This window comes from Trichomycterus rosablanca, chromosome 16 (assembly GCF_030014385.1).
Source record: "Trichomycterus rosablanca isolate fTriRos1 chromosome 16, fTriRos1.hap1, whole genome shotgun sequence".
In the NCBI taxonomy this organism is placed as follows: Eukaryota; Metazoa; Chordata; class Actinopteri; order Siluriformes; family Trichomycteridae; genus Trichomycterus; species Trichomycterus rosablanca.
Window position 1 is genome coordinate 23,242,965 of NC_086003.1, and position 20,543 is coordinate 23,263,507.

The window sequence follows — 20,543 nt, forward strand, 5'->3', positions numbered from 1 at the left end:
ATCATGATTTTTATTGGTCAGCTATCATTTTCTCTTATTAAAAGTTAATTATTAATAAACTCCCAGCTGTTTTATCCCAGCTGTAATTTGTTGTGCAGTATACGGCAAAGCTGCATGGTTACCTAGTTTCTAATGTTATCATATTTTCTGTCTTCATTTGTTTTGCTTTTAGAAAGAATAACTGTTAAAAAAAACTAAACATTTATAACAAAATTGTATTAACATAGCTTGCTAAATCAGCAATATACTGTGTTCATGAAGTTGTTACATTGAAAGACATATGACTTTAAGCCTTAAGTTCAGCAAAGCACCAAAGCATTAGATAGAGTTTGGATGTATGAGTTAGTCTGTGTTGGCTGCTGTTATCTGTATCAAACTGAAGCCTTTTTCAACTGAAGTTTGTGTTTTTTTGTAATGATAGAAAATCAGCCAGCACGCTGACAAGTCATGCTCTTAAATTTCTCTCAGCAGCATTTTAACAGCTGTTTCTAAGGACCTACAACCAAATACCTGAGCTTATTATGAGTAATGTTTTACAGCACTACAGCCTTAATAATGAAAACACTCATGGTCTCTGTCACATTTATAACTGTATAATCAGAAAGAAACATGGAGACGTAAAGTATTGAAAGAAGAAATAAACACTGGCTAATGGTATTTTCTTGATTTCTTGTTTCAGAAGGGTGTGAGTGGCTTTGGCAGGAGGGTATACTGTATTATACTCCAATAGTAGTAGGTTTTTAATCAGTAGATTCTATAAAGATGACATTTTGGTGGGTAAATAAAACACCTTAGTGATCCTCCAAATTTACATTTGCAGGGAAAACCCTGGCTTATCATGTTCATCATTACATTAAGGATGAAATATATAAAAATATATCTGAATAATTATGTAAAGGACAAATAATGGGCTTTAATCTCTATTATTTAAGCTCTATTTCACCAAACCTATCAACCCATGCCTTTATGGACTTTATGGACAGTCATGCTATAATAGAAAATGCTATTTCACATACATTTGGCTATTTAGTTTATACAGGTAGTGGCTAAAAAATGAAGTGAGTTATAACTTAATTGATAATTAAAACAATTCTGATTCGTAGAAGTGCATTGCAGAAAGTGTTTAAATCGTTTTTGTTAAAAGATGATAATAATAATAATACATCACATTTACATAGCGCTTTTCAACAACCCAAAGACGCTTACAAAGAACAATTAGTAATACAAGGAACAAATAAACGACAACAAACAGGAAAACAATGATACAAAAGTCACAGTGACAACATATGAAAGTACAGAGTACAGGGACTTACAGAGTACAGTTGGTAATACAGGGAACAAGTAAACAATGATGTCAAAGGATGTAAATTACACAATAATTATTAATAATAATTATTTATTTAAATTATGTGTATATTATTCTGCCAATTTATATCATCTACAGTACATCACATACATTTACATATACACACTGATCAGCCATAACATTAAAACCACCTCCCTGTTTCTACACTCACTGTCCATTTTATCAGCTCCACTTACCTTATAGAAGCACTTTGTAGTTCTACAATTACTGACTGTAGTCCATCTGTTTCTCTGCATGCTTTTTAGCCTGCTTTGACTCTGTTCTTCAATGGTCAGGACCCCCATAGGACCACCACAGAGCAGGTATTATTTAGGTGGTGGATCATTCTCAGCACTGCAGTGACACTGACTGTTAGTGTGTGTTGTGCTGATATTAGTGGATCAGACACAGCAGCACTGCTGGAGTTTTTAAATACCGTGTCCACTCACTGTCCACTCTATTAGACACTCCTACCTAGTTGGTCCACCTTGTAGATGTAAAGTCAGAGATGATCGCTCATCTATTGCTGCTGTTTGAGTTGGTCATCTTCTAGACCTTCATCAGTGGTCACAGGATGCTGCCACAGGGCGCTGTTGGCTGGATATTTTTGGTTGGTGGACTATTCTCAGTCCAGCAGTGACAGTGAGGTGTTTAAAAACTCCATCAGCGCTGCTCTGTTTTATTCACTCATACCAGCACAACACACACTAACACACCAGCACAACACACACTAACACACCACCACCATGTCAGTGTCACTGCAGTGCTGAGAATGATCCACCCCCCAAATAATACCTGCTCTGTAGTGGTCCTGGGAGAGTCCTGACCATTGAAGAACAGCATGAAAGGGGGCTAACAAAGCTTGCAGAGAAACAAATGGACTACAGTCAGTAAGTGTAGAACTAGAAGTGCTTCTATATGGTAAGTGAAGCCTATAAAATGGACAGTGAGTGTAGAAACAAGGAGGTGGTTTTAATGTTATGGCTGATCGGTGTATATATCTTCTGCAAGGCTCTGCAAACCTCGTTTCTAAAGAAGTTAAAACATTTTGTTCAATGCAATAAAAACAAGAATCTGTGATTTATTAACTTTCTTTAACTTAAGTACAAAGAAAAGATTTTCTTTGTTTTCACTGACCAACTTAATTGTATTTTGCAAATGTGAACAAATTGACATTTCAAGACATTTATTTTTGTATTTTATTTGTCCTATCTTTTCTGAAAATGAGGTTCAAGGTAAATCTTGCTTTCCAGTTAATGATAAACTTTTACGATGGGAAGTCTTGTAATAAGTTAACTGTCACCTACGTTTGAAAGTAAACTAAGCTCTATTACTTAGATTACTTGCATGTGAAAAGCTAATTCGTTACTTGCACCTTGACCTGCTGGGGTTGGATCATGACAAGCTAGAACACTAGGTCAGCAAGTTCAAGAAAGTTATTGGGATTAGGTCCATCCTGCTGACATGCACCCTGTACCTAGAGCAAAGGGGATTTCAGGGGAAGTCAGTCAGAGTGCCGGTCTTCATGCAGGGTGCTGGGATCTCTTAGAGATCATTCCTAATGGCATCATCTTACAATGTTACAGCTATTAACAGTGAATGATAGCTGGTTAAACAATGTAAACACAATACTGTATGTGCTTATTAAACATCTTAGCCATACTATTTTATGGTCATTGACATGAAGTTGTTCCCCATTGCTGCAGTTACAGGATCCACTCTTGCAAGAAGACGTCCAACTAGATCTTGGAACCAAACAGTATTAAATGAATCCCAGAAGTGTTAAATTCTAGTTCAGATCTCAACTGTTCTGCTCTCTGTGAGATTCCATCACTGGAAAGTGAAAAGAAGAGGCCTGTGATAGTCTGCAGCTCTCCTCTGTCAGGGTGCAACAGCAGAAAAAGATACAATAAGGGTTTTGGATACAACTACATTGGGGAAAAAATGTAGAAAAGGGAAAAATGCACAAAAAAACATGGGACATTTGTATTGACATGGGACAGGACATTCCCTAAACAGTTGCCACAAAGTTGAAAACATAGTTATTTATGATACACATGATCAAATACAGTCCCCTCCACCAAACCCAGATTTGTTTATTAGATTTCCAGAAGCTGAAGCATGATACATAAGTCAAGAACATGTGTTTCTACTGGTTATGGTTCGACTTAGGATCTCAGGATTGTGTGAATCCTCTGGGTCAGTGGAAACTCACTTCATCCCAAAATAAATAGTTTTAAGCTGACTTTGCTTCCAAAAGATTTCAGCATGTGATAGTAACTTTTACATCTCAATTTCTGGATATTTTGAGCTCTTGCAGAGCTGTAAGAGCTTCCACATGGCACAAATTTGATGTTTTGACTTGGCAGCGGGGAGTAGTGGACTTTGTCAGTAACATCCGTTGGGTCGTTAAGCTCTGATCATATCAGCCTGAAGTTTATTTACAAATGAAGGTTACTCTTCTACCAGCGTCTCCTTCCGTTTCCATGTGCCGTGAATTTGCGTGTTAAAAGTGAGCAGTCTACCTTTGCCCCACTGTGGAATTATGATATAACCTCATTTGCTTCTAATCCCCCCACTTCTCATTCTTTCCCTTATTTACGCATGCAATTTCAGTTGGATTTTCACTCCCTCCACACACAGTGGCTCAGGACCTTGACCAGTGCTGGTACTATCCAGCTGGATGTCGTTGGTAAGCCCAAGGATTTGGCTGAAACTTTTTTTTCCCTTAAATGAAAAGGTCTTCATTCACAGACTCTATTGATAAATGTTGTTGTATTTATTGGAGAAATTTTACAGCTGATTACGAGCCATTGTACAGCCTGCTGGGAAGATTATGTGCCACAGTAAAGCCTTGCTGTCTGTTTTGGCCGTGACGTAATAAATGTGTTGGCTCAGGAGGAAATTTTCTTTAGTTCTAGGAACCCATTGACGACGATTCACTATTGTTAATAGTCAGTTGATTTTTATTTTTTTAATGAAACTCTTTAACACTGTACAGATGTTTAAATTGATTTCTTCTTCTTTCTTCTTATGGGCTAGTCCATTTAAAAAAAAAATTGGGTGGGTTAACAGCCAGTAGGGTGACATGGTGAAGCAGCTGGTAGAGTAAATACTGGGGAACTGGGTCTAATCCAGATCTAAGACACAGTCCATTTACTAAGTCCATTTACTGTCTGTGAGGGGTTTTGCTTGTTTCACCTTTGCCTGCTTGGGTTTATTCCACTACCATTAATGCAAAAGGTAAACTGCCTGTTCTAAATTGCCATTATGAGTAAGTGCGCGCATGGGTTAGTATATGTAGCCCTGTGATAGATTGGCACCCTCTCTAATATGTATGCTAGTCGATATTTCCTCTAGGTATGTGTGATTACCTTCTAATCAAGAGTTAATTTTCACTTTCTCCAGTTTATCCATGATAACATTAAAAAATAGTGGCTTGTAAGACTGGTGTTAAACAGATGACATTTCTGTCCTCCTGTATGGTCAGTGGTTGCAGGGACAGGGCATCACGGTTGCAAGGCAAAAAAACCTCATGCATTTCCTTACTCACACTCTATGGCAATTTAGAGTAGCCAATTTACCTTTACCATGTTTTTAAGAGGTAAGCAAAAACTCAGAGACACACGGATAACCCCTCACAGACAAGGTGATTACCAAACCTGTTGCTTTGAACCCATGTTCCTTTACCAGCTGCACCACTATGCCTATCTGTACCACACTAAAATTGGCAGGCCAATTGAAATTGTTAGGTTAAAAATTGTTCCATATCTGACTTGATCTCTGTGCTTTATAGGTCATATCCTGAGAGCAGATCTCCAAAGCTCTATCTCTGACATCTCCGACTCTGAACCATGGGGTTTGCAGACCTGCTAGAGCAGGTGGGCAGCACTGGCCGTTTCCAGGTGGTGCACGTTACCCTGCTTTCCCTGCCCATACTGATGATGGCAAGTCACAATCTGTTGCAGAACTTTGTAGCAGCCGTGCCCCCACACCACTGTGCTGCCCATGCCAACTTGTCTGAGCCCACGATAGGACCAGCTGAGATCCTGCGGATTAGTGTGCCCCTGGATAAGCAGGGCAAGCCGGAGCGCTGCAGACGCTATGCCCAGCCTCAGTGGCACCTTCTGATGAGCAATATCTCTGCTGAGGTTGAGGAAGACAGTGAAGTTGAGATGCAGAGATGTGAGGATGGTTGGAAGTATGACACAAGTGAAATCAGCTCAACCGTCATTACAGAGGTATGGTGAGGATCAGCAAAACAGACTGTGTTATGTTAGGTGTAGAGTACAGCTGATGTGTGTGTGTGTGTGTGTGTGTGTGTGTGTGTGTGTGTGTGTGTGTGTGATATGTTCTCTATCTTTTCTACAGTGGGATCTGGTTTGTGATTTGCGATCTCTGAAACAGATGGGACAAACCATTTACATGGGAGGTGTGCTTCTAGGTGCAGTGGTGTTTGGGGGACTGTCTGACAGGTAGAGATCACTACTGGGGCCATTTATAAAACTCTATGGACTGGTTTCTCTGGCATATACTGTAATTACTTGATGATGGTATTTTTCCATGGTCTAGTATTAGGGCTTAGGTTGGTCTGGAAAACTGGCCATATATTTAATTAATTTATACATTAAATAAACAAAATCAATTATTGACTTGATCCAATTATACAATATAAAAAGTGATCAAAATATAAAGCTGGGGGGCACCCAGGTGGCGCAGCGGGATATTCCGCTAGCACACCAGCACAAATTCACGGATTCTGAACTCCTCGGATCGAAACTCGGTGTTGCCACCGGTCGGCTGGGCGCCATCTGGCGGGCATAATTGGCAGTGCCTGCAGCAGATACTAATTGGCCACCGTATCTGCAGGGTGGGGAGCAGACTATGTGTGGGTGGGTTGGTCTTCATACGCTGTGTAAGGACCCTGATTAGCGGAAGAGACACCTGTTCAGAATGCAGGGTCGAGAAGAGGAGGGCTGCACACGTGTCGGGAGAGGTGTGTACAGCGACGTGCTCTCCTTGGATGCAATCTGGTATCTCTCAGCAGCGGAAGACAAAAATTGAGTACGCTAAATCGGGAGTAAAATGGGAGAAAAATCATAATATATATATAAAGCTGGTTAAAGGATAATGATAAGATGCTCGAGTGGTGCAGGAGTCTAACAAGCTAGCCCACCACTTTTCTATCGTCTCTTTGCCTACACTGTCATGACTGGCGATGTCTGACAGTAAATAAAAGCAGTTGGTTACTACACATGTGTGAGAGGGTACATGTTAGGTACGGCCACCAATGAAACCCTTGTCACATATGCTAACTACTAAGTGTTTATAATAATGTTATAGAAAATATATAGTTCCCTATATACTATACTATACTTCCTATAAAACAGTATATAAATTATTCACAATTAAAACTGTATTAGGGAGTACAAGCAAAATATAAGTAAGTAAAAGTACAGAGTTGTCTTTGACAATACACCGATCAGGCATAACATTATGACCACGTTCCTAACTGACTGGTCTGCAGCTATGCAGCCCCATACGCAACAAACTGTGATGCACTGTGTATTCTGACACCTTTCTATCAGAACCAGCATTAACTTCTTCAGCAGTTTGAGCTACAGTAGCTCGTCTGTTGGATCAGACCACACGGGCCAGCCTTCGCTCCCCATGTGCATCAATGAGCCCTGGCCACCCATGACCCTGTTGCCTTCCTTGGACTACTTTTGATAGATACTGACCACTGCAGACCGGGAACACCCCACAACAGCTGCAGTTTTGGAGAGGCTCTGACCCAGTCGTCTAGCCATCACAATTTGGCCCTTGACAAACTCGCTCAAATCCTTACGTTCGCAAATTTTTCCTGCTTCTAACACATCAACTTTGAGGATAAAATGTTCACTTGCTGCCTAATATATCCCACCCACTAACAGGTGCCGTGATGAAGAGATAATCAGTGTTATTCACTTCACCTGTCAGTGGTCATAATGTTATGCCTGGTCGATGTAATTCAGATCACTTATTCAACAGTGTCATTTAAACTGATGTAACCTTGTCTGGTTATAACACTCAGAAGTAGTCATTGAATAATCCAGTGTTGTAATCGTCTGCTAATGATTTAAAAAATGTTTTACTTGGCTCTTCTTCTCAGAAAAGCACTGATTCAGAAAGGCAGTGATTTTACAGGGTTATAGAGCAGATGTTCTAGTTATACTGTGCAACAAAATCATTGAACCTAATTCTTGTCCAACTGGCAGTTAACCTAACATTACCTGACTAAGCAGCCGAAGTCACTTTAAAATCAGGCTTATGTGGTGTTTGTTTTGTCTACCACTTAAATGTATTGTCTAGATCGGAGGCTTTGTTTAACATTTGTCTCATCATCTGTTTGAAGCTATTCTTTAACACATTTGTAATGAGACTGTATGCTTTAAAAACATTTATACAGACATTTGCCCTGCTTCATAGCCCAGTTACACCTCAGGTTCAGCTCATGGACAAATAACCAAACATTCTATTCACCAAGTAAAACCACAGTGCCATGTTTGACTGTTGATATAATGTTTTTGAAATGCTAAATTTGCTTTTACCAGACATGATAAGCCAGTGGTCTTAATCTTTCCATATTGATTAGTCTGTCCATTATTTCAAAACATTTGGGGTTTATCCAGGTACTCTTTCTGGCAAATGTCAGTTGACCGCAATTTTTCCTTATTAATGCACTGACATCTTAAAGCACCTTGTTTTACTGTAGTCTTGTGAGCCCAAAAGTTTCCATTAAAGAAAATGCTCATAGTTCTGTTTCAGTGGACTCTGGGGGCTTTACAAATGATATAACTTTTTTTCCTTTAATAGTAGTCTGGTGGAAATTAAAGGTCACTGCCTGATGTTGACACTTAAGTAAATTGGCTTAGTAATTAAAATTTGTTTATATAACCAACTTGGTTATATAACCAACTTGGTTGTATAACCAAGGGGGTAATTACTGTTCCCAAGGTTCACAAAGTTTCCCAATAAAATGTGTAGTGTTTAACTTGTCTCCTTCATTAAGTTAGTTTTGTTTAATAATTAGAGCTCCTTCAGTGAGCCAAATATATAAAAAAAAAAACAGGCAGTCAGAGAGAAGGCCATTTTTTCATGGTTGTTTTCAACCTCACACCAACTCTACTTTAAATTAGTAATTAGTTTTATAAAATCTATTTCATAAAACAAATGACATGCTTATTACATCGGGACAACCCACACCTTTGGGATGAGTTGAAAATTGATTACCATGCCTGCACGTCCAACATTGATGCCTGAGCTCACAATGCTATTCTGACTAAATGGGCGCAAGTTCCCAAGAGCGAAAGCTTTAATTGCTGCAACTCCATATTATTGCACCTGATTATTGAATGGAATGCCCACCAGGCTCATGGCTACGTTCAGCCATATAGCGTTTTTTTTTCTATATTTTCATTTTTACTAATAAAAGATCTCTTTGCAGTGTTTACTACATAACACTTAACAGCCATCAGTTTAACATGCACCAAAAGTTAAACTGTATTTCTGTCTTAGGTACGGCCGGCGTGTTTTGCTCATGATCTCTTACCTACTCATGGCCGTTTCAGGGACATGCATCGCCTTCTCCACCTCCTTTTCTCTCTTTTGTCTGTTCCGCTTCATCAACGGCATGGCCCTGTCTGGCATCATTCTGAACTCCTTTTCCCTCAGTAAGCACAAAATGTTACAAACACATACACAAAACTAAATCATTATGAGTGTGTTGCATACTTTTATATTACAACTTACTTAACATTTGTCTCTTTACATTTAGCTATCGTCTGTTTGATATATAGTGTCTTGAAAAAGTATTCAGCCCCTAATTAATACGTCTCATGTTGCATATTTAATTTTTTTTTAATATTAAAGAAATTTCCAGTTGAACTATAAAGCAGTGTGTACGTCCCTATTCTAAAAAGTGAAAGGACAAATGTGAACCCTAAAATTATTTGTATAACTGTAATTGTAAAACTAACTTTGTTGTCATCTAACTTATTACCTTGCCAGCTCATTAAATTTGTTAGTAGTTAACAGTTTCAGGATCAGCTGTTTTTAACTTTACAACTTTACAAATATCCCACCAGTCTGTCAGCATTAAAGAAAATATTCATTTAAAAAATCAGCATTAATTCAAAGGAAAGTTTAAAACAAGACAGGAATCTAAACATTCAGAAACACAGATCTGGAGCAGAATATGAGAGCACCATATAGACACAAGACCTACTTCTATGTCTAAGCTCAGGCAGTATGGCTAAAATTTCATATTTACTCCTTTTGTTTTGATAGCTGAACTAAGTCAGGTGATCCCTTTAAGATTAGTCAACCAACTGAAAGGGAATTGTTTAGAATGACTACTGTGGCTGCAACTAATAGGGACGTTCATGGATCAACCATATTTCATTGTCCAAAGGGCTTTTGTGGGAGAATTAAAATAATAATAATAATAAAAAAAAAACTTTAATTGCAAAACATAGTGTTAGAAAATCTGGGACGTTTTGACTTAATTCAAAGTGGTTTGTGTGGCACATCAATAAGGTAACGCTACCCTAGCATAAAGCACAATATAAGAATTAAGTTTTAAGTTTATTAAAATTAAGTAAATTAAGTCCAGAGCCTAATCTCATCAAACCCCATACATTTTTAGGGCAATGTGTCTCCATATATGATTTTGTAATGCTGAGCACACTGAAAATACTGTGACCTATACCGTTTGGTTAGAGAATGGTTTTTAATATCTATCCAAAACCTGTGAATACATCACATACATAAATTCTATAAAATAATGAAGTATAATTAATAAATGTTACTAAATTCAGTTACTTTAGGTGCATATAAATCATGTGACTATATCATTGTGCCTCTCTGTAGTTGTGGAATGGATTCCCACTCGCATACGGACCATAGTGGGCACAGGTACAAGCTACTGCTACACTATGGGCCAACTGATTCTAGCAGGGGTGGCTTACAACATTCAGGACTGGCGCTGGCTCACTCTGGCTGTCTCGCTGCCGTTCTACATCTTCTTTCTCTACTCATGGTTAGTGGTCTACTTGATGGCAGTTGTTGCTTAACGGCTAGGTTACTAGACTAGTAATCAGAAAACGCTGGTTCAAGCCCCACTACTGTCAGGTTGCCCTGACAGTTGATGGGTGCTGCTGACTGATCTTGTATAAGGCATATGTTTGAGGTCAACATAAACATTGTGGATGCACTGTGTTGCATGCTGACAAATGCAATCAGCCATTAGTCAGATACCCACTGTAATACATGTGAGACCACAAGCAGTGAACAGATAAACAAAGCTAGATAGTTGTTTGAAGTTGGCATGTTTTCCCCAGATGAGTTCAGCCACAAAAAATAGATTCATATACAAATTTAGTTTAATCCTGACTTTTACATTTTGGACACTATCATGGTGAGAGGGTTATTTTTGGCTCAGTAGTTGTTGCATTTAAACCTACAGAAAACTATACTTTTAGGTAAATTGTAATTTACTTGAAGTTTAGAGTAAGTTGTAAGTCACTACAGGCAGCAATCCAGAGATCTATGTCAGCATCATTAAGCTAAGCACGATCATGTATGATGCTTCTGAATTCAAACCTCTTGCAAATATTCTGTTATTTCTAGCAGGAAAACTATATTAGGGGTGTATTCATTTGTATCTTTTTACGTTCATAGGTGGTTCTTGGAATCTGCAAGGTGGCTGGTCCTGACCAGAAAGTCTGAGCAGGCTGTGAAAAATCTCAAATCTGTGGCACGCTGCAATAATCGCCAGTCTGAGGGAGACAAAATCAATTTAGAGGCAAGAGACTTGTGCCAAATTTGCAGTCCTTCAAGGCTTCCTACAACTAATTGTGTGTGTGTGTCTTCTGTGTGAGTAGATGCTGGAAGAGTCCATGAAGAAGGAGATGTCCTGCTCTCATAACACTTACAGTGTTGTGGATCTGCTGCGGACTCGAACCATGAGGACCATTACCTTGTGTCTCAGTGTAGTCTGGTCAGTCTATTGTCTTTGTAATTTAGCTTAACACTTCAGGCCACTTTGGAATCCAAGGCTATTTCCTCAAAGGAACATAGCAACTACCCATGAATTTACATTTTATGTATATAATGACAGTCCATGGTTAGGAAGTCTTAGCCTAGCTTCACATTTTTATAGGACTTTGTACAAAACAGTACGATTTCTGAATGATGATTATTTGATTCATAGTATGCAGACTAGTAATTCTTATGTATGTTATTATTTCACAGGTTTTCCACAAGCTTTGCCTACTATGGCCTCGCTATGGATTTACAGAAATTTGGTGTAAACATTTATTTGATCCAGGTGATCTTCGGGGCAGTAGATATTCCAGCCAAAGTCGTTATCACAATGATGATGAGTAAGATAGGACGGCGACTGTCCCAAAGCCTATCACTCATAATAGCTGGAGTTACTATGCTCATCATGCTGCTGGTACCTAACGGTAGGATGATACGATTCCTTGAAGCTTTGGGTCATTCTACTAAGTGGGACAGTTTGTGTCTCTTATTTAAAGAAAGAATTTTAATTGTGAAGACATTCAAAATTTGAGGGTAATTTTACACATTCATTTATAATAATTTAGACTCAGGGTGGCACGGTGGCTCACTGGGTAGCACTGTCGCCTCACAGCAAGAAGGTCCTGGGTCTGATCCCCAGGCAGGGTGGTCAGGGTCCTTTCTGTGTGGAGTTTGCATGTTCCCCCCATGTCTGCGTGGGTTTCCTCCGGGAACTCCAAAAACATGCAGTCAGGTTCATTGGAGACACTGAATTGCCCTATAGGTGAATGGGTGTGTGTATGTGTGTCTGCCCTGCGATGGACTGGTGCCCCGTCCAGGGTGTTATTGTGTGCCACTGAAAAGCTGGGATAGGCTCCAGCACAAGCCCAAACCCCAAATTGGATAAGCGGTTAAGAAAGTGAGTAAGGCCGTTTAGGTGGCGCAGCGGTAAAAAGACACGCTGCAACCAGAGCTGGATTCTGAATACCTCGTATCAAATCCAGCTCTGCTTTACCGGTTCAAGGCTGAGTGGCTGTATGAACAACGATTGGCCGGTTGCTCAGTTGGGGGGTGGGACAAAGAACCAGATGTGGGTCTCTCTAGGGATAGGCAGTGGTAGTTCAGCAGGTAAGGTACTGGACTATTGATCAGAAGGTTGCTGGTTCAAGCCACCCCTTGCACTGCCAAGTTTCCACTGTTAGGCCTTTAACCCTAATTGATTGGACTGTGTTTGGTTACAATTGTAAAATCTAAAAATGCACCCAGGCACTGAATCCACCACAATCCTGACAAAGACAAGTCAGTCAATGAAAATGAATGATTGAAAAATGAATAAAGCCTAAAATAAAAGTCTACAAGTATAACATTTATAGTTTACATAAGAAGGAAAAAATACCCACTTTTTGCAGAATGACCCTGATACTGTTTCACATGTCGAATATTAGATGTTTTGCTATCTAAATAATTCAATTCCCTCTGCTCTGTTACATACATATGCAAAAGACAGCATCTGTGCTGTTTTAACACTACATTTGCTCTCTGGTGCTTTGTTTTAATGCCTCTTCTTCTGGTGCATGAGCAGAAATGCAAACATTGCGTACCTCCCTGGCAGTAGTTGGCAAGGGCTGTCTGGCTGCCTCCTTCAGCTGCTGTTACCTTTACTCAGGAGAGTTATACCCCACAGTGATCCGGTAACCCTCTTTTTTATCTAAAAACTCAACTTCATAACCTAGTGAATAACCATAACTGAAATTTATTATGCCTGCATGACAGGCATTTGATGGCCATAGTTTTTAATTTTAAAATTCTAGCTCACACCTCTTTCATTTAACAGGCAGAATGGCATGGGATGGGTGTCCATGATGGCTCGTTTCGGGGCCATGGTGGCACCCATGGTGCTCCTGGCAGAAGCAGTTGTATGGCTTCCAGGTTTAATCTATGGTGGGGCTCCTATAGTGAGTGGCATTTTTGCCTACTTTCTCCCTGAAACGCTAGCTACTCCACTTCCAGATACAATCCAGGATGCTGAGGAAAGGTGGGTCCAAAAGTGTCCATTTTGTCTCTTGTATATGACTAACAGAACAAGCAGATTTAATGTAATTGTGGCTTTAAGTTCATTCACATTGTTTCTTTAAGGGGGAACATTAGAGAAGATGCTATTTCTGCTGGAATGAGAAAAACATATTTGCACTCAATTTATTCTTAGCACCAAATATAGTAATTTACCAACCAATAGCTAAGTATACTTTTATTATATCGTAGTGGGCAGCACAGTGGCTCGGTGGGTAGGTCCTGGATTCGATTCCCAGGTGGGGCAGTCCAGGTCTTTCCGTGTGGATTTTGCATGTTCTCCCCATGTCTGCATGGGTTTTTTTGGAAGCTCCGGTTTCCTCTCACAGTCCAGAGACATACAAATGAGGTGAATTGGAGCTATAAAATTGTCCATGACTGTGTTTGACATTGAACCTGTCCTGTCATAAATGTAACCAAGCTGTGTAAAATATGATGTCAAAATCCTAATAAATAATTAAATTATATCATAGCCATAGTTGTGAGGGTGATGGCAAAATAACATCTGAAAGGAAAAACAACTCCTACCTCTGTTATTTAGTGTAATTTTGTGGTCAACAAAAAGAAAATGTCACATTAAAACATAATTTTTATTTACTGTTTTAGGAGCAATTTCAGACAGGCATCCAAGAGGGAGGAGGTTGCCCTAAAAGACACAAGTGGTACACTATTAAATAAGTGTGCCTAAAGAACGGCTGCATTCAAACCAGTCTGCGTTTACGCTATTCTCAAATACATCCAACATGCAACTCAGAATGAAGTGACGTAGCAGATACACTATACAAGAGAGAAACAGCATCTGCACAACAGGCTTTGTGTTGTTAATATTTTAAAAACTCATAACTGAGTGCATCGTGTATGTTTTCCAGTTCTGTATCAGTGTGATGTTGTTACTGTCTGTTTGATTTCATTAAAGTAGAAAGTAAATGTAAGTTGAAATAAACTTCATTAAGGTATAATGCAGATGTTAAAGTTAGGAAATTACCTGCAGCCTTGTGTGTCTTGTAAATCAGCCTCTGTTTGTTGCCTGTTAATAAATGTTACTGAATAAATGAAGCATTTCAAGGTTTCTTTAACAAATGCTGATCTACAGATCACTTACACTGATATAAACCAAATGAGTTTTACTAACACAGTAAAGTAATACAGTAAACCAATACACTAAATGTGAGCTAGATTGCAAGTGAAATTAACTACTGGTTTTAATTACACTGTAAAATACTGTAATACAGCTAATAGCTGCTAGCTTGTTAGCGAACCTAGCACCTGGTTTTAGTTACATAATACAGCAGTTAGCCTACTATCTTGAAAGCTGTTAGTGCACATTTACATTTTAATTCTTGTGTTTTAAAGGTGCAACTATCTGCAAATATTGATTGCAAAAATGTATTAGGCAATGCAAGAATTGTAAAATACTAATAATTATAATACCAATTAATTTATACAGTGCCTAGCAAAAGTATTCGGCCCCCTTGAACTTTTCAACCTTTTGCCACATTTCAGGCTTCAAACATAACGATATGAAATTGTAATTTTTTGTGAAGAATCAACAACAAGTGGGACACAATCGTGAAGTGGAACGAAATTTATTGGATATTTTAAACTTTTTTTAGAAATCAAAAACTGAAAAGTGGGGCGTGCAATATTATTCGGCCCCCTTGCGTTAATACTTTGTAGCGCCACCTTTTGCTGCGATTACAGCTGCAAGTCGCTTGGGGTATGTCTCTATCAGTTTTGCACATCGAGAGATTGAAATTTTTGCCCATTCTTCCTTGCAAAACAGCTCGAGCTCAGTGAGGTTGGATGGAGAGCGTTTGTGAACAGCAGTTTTTAGCTCTTTCCACAGATTCTCGATGGGATTCAGGTCTGGACTTTGACTTGGCCATTCTAACACCTGGATACGTTTATTTGTGAACCATTCCATTGTAGATTTTGCTTTATGTTTTGGATCATTGTCTTGTTGGAAGATAAATCTCACAGAGCAGGTGCATTTATATGGAGACTTGATTACACACAGGTGGATTCTATTTATCACCATCAGTCATTTAGGTCAACATTGGATCATTCAGAGATCCTCACTGAACTTCTGGAGTGAGTTTGCTGCACTGAAAGTAAAGGGGCCGAATAATATTGCACGCCCCACTTTTCAGTTTTTTATTTGTAAAAAAAGTTTAAAATATCCAATAAAAGCCGCTCAGGTGGCGCAGCGGTAAAAAGCTGCAACCAGGGCTGGATTCTGAGAACGTGGTATCGAATCCAGCCTTGCTTTACCGGTTCGAAGCTGAGTGGCTATATGAGCAACGATTGGCCGGTTGCTCATATGGGGGGTGGGACAAAGAACCGGATGTGGGTCTCTCTCTGTCAGAATGCGATTGCGTTCTCTGCCGGCTGATTGGAGGCGCTTACACAGAGATGAGAGAGGGTGCCCTTAGGGTGTGTCTCTCCGCATGCAACGCTGGGTGGCGCCAAACTCGTCAATGTGTGGGTGGCAAAGATGCATCTGGCTGCTGCTCGTGTTTCGGAGGGGATACGGGTTAGCTTCAATCACCTCCGTCAGGGCAGGGTTCGGCATAGACAGAGAGGAAGCACAATGCTAATTGAACAATTGGATGCGCTAAAAAAGGGGAGAAAAAGGGGTAAAATAAAAAAAATAATAAAAAAAAAAAAAAACAATACATTTCGTTCCACTTCACGATTGTGTCGCACTTGTTGTTGATTCTTCACAAAAAATTACAATTTCATATCTTTATGTTTTAAGCCTGAAATGTGGCAAAAGGTTGAAAAGTTCAAGGGGGCCGAATACTTTTGCTAGGCACTGTATATATATATATATATATATATATACACTAATCAGCCATAATATTAAAAACACCTCCTTGTTTCTACACTCACTGTCCATTTTATCAGCTCAACTTACCATATAAAAGCATTTTGTAGTTCTACAATTACTGACTGTAGTCCATCTATTTCTCTACTTACCTTTTTTACCTGCTTTCACTCTGTTCTTCAATGGTCAGGACCACCACAGAACAGGTATTATTTAGGTGGTGGATCATTCTCAGCACTGCAGTGACACTGACATGGTGGTGGTGTGTTAGTGTGTGTTGTGTTGAGTATGAGTGGATCAGACACAGCAGCACTGCTGGAGTTTTTAAATACCGTGTCCACTCACTGTCTACTCTATTAGGCACTCCTACCTACTTGGTCCACCTTGTAGATGTAAAGTCAGAGACGATCGCTCATCTATTGCTGCTGTTTGAGTTGGTCATCTTCTAGACCTTCATCAGTGGTCACAGGACGCTGGTTGGGTTGGTGGACTATTCTCAGTCCAGCAGTGACACTGAGGTGTTTAAGAACTCCATCAGCATTGCTGTGTCTTAACCACTCATACCAGCACAACACACACTAACACACCACCACTATGTCAGTGTCACTGCAGTGCTGAGAATGACCCACCACCCAAATAATACCTGCTCTGTAGGGGTCCTGTGAGAGTCCTGATCATTGAAGAACAGCATGAAAGGGGGCTAACAAAGCATGCAGAGAAACAGATGGACTCCAGTCAGCAATTGTAGAATGTGGTTTTAATGTTATGGCTGATCGGTGTGTATATATATACTTCAGTATGATGTTGCTAATGGCTGCATGGGGGGAGCAAAATGTTTTTGTACAAAAATAAAAAATACAAATGCTTTGCTAAAAGAATATTATTTTAAAAACACTGTTTATGCCCTACCTGGCAGTAAAAACACATCAGATGTACTACTAATAGTAGCACAACGATAAACGCATGCTTCGTTAAAACCACAACTCCCACAAACCCCTTGTTCTCTGAAATTTCCCAGAATCCTTTGCTTTTTCCTGCTCCTGCTGAATCTCTTACTAAAGCAAGCTTACTTCTTACTCGCTTTACCTAGAACATCATGTCTGCTCTGCTCAGAGGACTCACCTTTATCCGCTCAGCGCCTGCTCTGCGGGGAACAACCCTAACGCAGCGGGCAAGCCTGTCTAGCAAACCTGCAAAGAGTGCTGTGGGACCAGTCGTAAGTATTTTTTAGGTTTTCTGCGCCATTCTCAGGCCTTTGCGCTCAGTGTGACATAACCTTGGTCATAAAGGCTGTGTTCCAAATTTCGCACTGTGTACCAGATAGTGAGTTAAGGTAGTGATGATATTATTGGGGTAGTGTTCTTTTTAGGTACACTACGTATTAGCGGTGTATGCTGTTTGGGACGAAGCCAATAAGCCTAGCTAGTTAACGTGAAAGCTGGAATATTATGCGGCAACGTGAACTGAATTGTATTTGTATATGTTTATTTTAATTACATTGGTATTTAATTTTTTAGCAGTTTAATGAGAATTGGTGTTCTAAATAAATAGCTAGCTAAACTAGTTGTAGAAACGGGTTGAGGCTAGCCTAGCTGCCATGCTACATAGAAAGGTCATAGTAACCGCAGTGTTTTACAGTAGTATTTATAGTTGGCAACCAGCAAGACACTATAATATGTCTTACTTGTTTAAATGTTTTTAAATACTTAATTTTTAGGCCAATTAAATAACTTGCAATTGTGGATAGGATGTATGGTGGACGATGATGCAAAAATCGCGATACTTGACGCACATTTGACATCAAGTATCGCGATATTAGTTTTTGTAACGAAACAGTTGAACCCAAATAAATAGCTTATTACTTGTTTGTAATTAATTTTATCGAATATTGATTTTTTTTTTTTAATAAAGCATTATTTTACACAGTTTGAAACATTATTGTTAAGTATTTAGAAGAGTAGGGTCACAGGCTGAGTTTCATTCTGATGGGATCATTACAATGCATTCTTTTCTATAGTAATTCAGAATGGTTTATGCTGAAATTGACTAAAAAGCCATTTAGAATGCATTTCAAATGCCGTTGTTAGATGTGTCCAATTATTTAATGTTACTGACTGTAATATTAAAAGCTATACTTAAAAAAAATATATACTTGAGCTGTATATAAAATAAAGCCCACAGATTGCGGCTGGAATGCTGGTAGTGAAAAGTGACATGGTGTTTATACATCTGTTAATGTATAAATGACTCATTAATAATTTTCTAATTTATTATATGCACCATCCAGCAAGAAGTGGTGTTGTAAATGTGTATATATGTGTATGTATGTGTGTGTGTGTGTGTATATATGTATATGTATATGTATATGTATATGTATATGTATATATATATATATATATATATATATATATATATATATATATATATATATATATATATATATATATATATATATATATATATATATACATATACATATATACACATGTATATGTATATGTGTATATATATATACACACACACACATATACTGTATATATAAAACCACATCATTTATAGCAGGACCAATTATCTGTTCCTTGCTTTTCATGTCTTGGTCAGCTATTTTCAAATAAATACATCTAAATGCATGATCTCTATGGGAACCATGCAATGATGGTCTGTATGTTTCAGCAAAAAGCAATGTGTAAAAGTTATGCCTTTTCATCCAGTAAAATTGACTAGATGTTTTTGGAAGGTTCTTTAAGTTTAGGTTTTGAAGTCCTAATATGTTGTCTACAAATGTTTTTGATTTTAGGCTGTTTTAAATTGTTTACTTTATTTTAAAACCTGTTACATGTTCATGTTCATTTACTTGTAACAAAACTAATAGAGGTCTGACTGTCTGCATTTATCATTTGTGTAGGAGACGACAATTAGTCTTGGAGTTTTTGCTGTGGCTATCCTGGCTCCATCCGGCTGGGTCCTTGCCAACCTCGAGAGCTACAAAAAGAGGGAATAAGCCTACTATGGAATGAAAAGAGCTGCCTGCTTCATCCATTTCCTGCAAACCCTCAACGGGACCGTTGGAGCAACTCTTAAGCTACCCATCTACCTCTCTATGGGGCTGTTTACCTTTTTCCATTCACTCCAGTCTGTAAAATGTTGTCCAATATTGGCTACATAATGACATGATGGGATCTTAAGGCTGTTCTTATTAATGTTACACATACAATAAACTTATTTAAATCTAAAGAGTTAGTGTGTTGTCTCGATGTTGGCAGTGATGGTGTTTATGTTTCTTAAATCATTAGTGACCATTAATCTCCGAGTATGCTCTAACACAGTGGTCCTCAACCACCAGGGGTCATTTATTACCGGGCCACACAGAAAGAATAATTAGAGATTGCTACATTAGCAATGAAAACACTACTTCCATTTCCAACACACTGGTGTTTATCATCTCATATCACCCCCAGGTGGAAGCAGCCTCGTTGCAGCGATAAAAAAACTCATTTGTGAGCAGTATAGTTATTCTATTTTAAATCCTCCCGCCCTCACCGGTTCGTGATTTTTTTTATCTTATATGAAACTGGTCCGTGGTGCAAAAAAGGTTATGGAGCGCTGTTCTAACATACTCTAATGTTGCGCTACTTTTTTTTTTTTTCTAAGTGATTTATGCACGTTTTTAAAACTGTATATCTGTGAGGACACCGCTGGGGACCCGCAGTCTAAATCACCTGCATTTTAAAATTAGGACCACCTGATCTGGCAACAGAAATACTTGTGGTTCACTGTAATTCATATGGCATAAGTTAACACTGACCCATTTGGGCAGCAATGGCTTTTTGGTAATGTCTTTGAGCTATCAGACATTCAGCTCTGCTTAGATGGCAGCGTTTGGTAGTCAATTGTTAGTCCATTTGGATAAAATTCCCAATTAAAATGTAAATCCATCTCGACATTTAAGTACCCCTGTCCTATTTAGTCATTTTTAAGTAGCTGCTCCATCATTTACATCCTTAATATGAGCAAATACATTTGGATTCTTGTTTTGGTGGTACAGAACAAATACAGTTTGCAGTGTTTATGATGTGAATAACTAATTACAAATATTCACTATAAACGTTAACATCATTAAAAAAAGACTTTTGGATAACAGGTGATTAACTGTAAACACTTTTTAAATGGGATCTGTAGCACAAGAACTAGTTAAAGCCAACAGCGTTACTGGTAACATCTCGTCTACCAAGTGAACGT

The 20,543-nt window shown here is 38.8% G+C and overlaps 2 protein-coding genes across 2 annotated transcripts; both read left to right on the top strand.

Moving 5' to 3' along the window:
* Positions 1–3,945: 3,945 nt before the first annotated feature.
* On the top strand, positions 3,946–14,533 carry slc22a6l (solute carrier family 22 member 6, like). Its single transcript, XM_063011299.1, has 11 exons — positions 3,946–4,037; positions 5,142–5,586; positions 5,717–5,820; positions 8,903–9,057; positions 10,256–10,424; positions 11,066–11,189; positions 11,269–11,384; positions 11,639–11,853; positions 12,990–13,098; positions 13,242–13,442; positions 14,084–14,533. Exons 2-11 carry the CDS (start codon positions 5,200–5,202, stop codon positions 14,163–14,165), a joined length of 1,662 nt encoding a protein of 553 aa, XP_062867369.1. The 5' UTR covers positions 3,946–4,037; positions 5,142–5,199; the 3' UTR covers positions 14,166–14,533.
* Positions 14,534–17,331: 2,798 nt separating this feature from the next.
* LOC134330595 (cytochrome c oxidase subunit 8B, mitochondrial) lies at positions 17,332–19,538 on the top strand. The gene is made up of 2 exons (XM_063011787.1): positions 17,332–17,520; positions 19,210–19,538. The coding sequence occupies exons 1-2, from the start codon at positions 17,401–17,403 to the stop codon at positions 19,303–19,305; spliced, it is 216 nt and encodes a 71-aa protein (XP_062867857.1). The 5' UTR covers positions 17,332–17,400; the 3' UTR covers positions 19,306–19,538.
* Positions 19,539–20,543: the final 1,005 nt, after the last annotated feature.

What these genes read in the sequence shown, in the direction of transcription:
- slc22a6l (XM_063011299.1), top strand. Translation starts at nt 5,200, where the DNA reads ATGGGGTTTGCAGACCTGCTAGAGCAGGTGGGCAGCACTGGCCGTTTC. An exon ending in TCTGAACTCCTTTTCCCTCA is followed by an intron (nt 9,058 to 10,255) that starts GTAAGCACAAAA and finishes GCCTCTCTGTAG; the next exon opens with TTGTGGAATGGATTCCCACT. An exon ending in TTGTGTCTCAGTGTAGTCTG is followed by an intron (nt 11,385 to 11,638) that starts GTCAGTCTATTG and finishes ATTATTTCACAG; the next exon opens with GTTTTCCACAAGCTTTGCCT.
- LOC134330595 (XM_063011787.1), top strand. Translation starts at nt 17,401, where the DNA reads ATGTCTGCTCTGCTCAGAGGACTCACCTTTATCCGCTCAGCGCCTGCT. An exon ending in AGAGTGCTGTGGGACCAGTC is followed by an intron (nt 17,521 to 19,209) that starts GTAAGTATTTTT and finishes TCATTTGTGTAG; the next exon opens with GAGACGACAATTAGTCTTGG.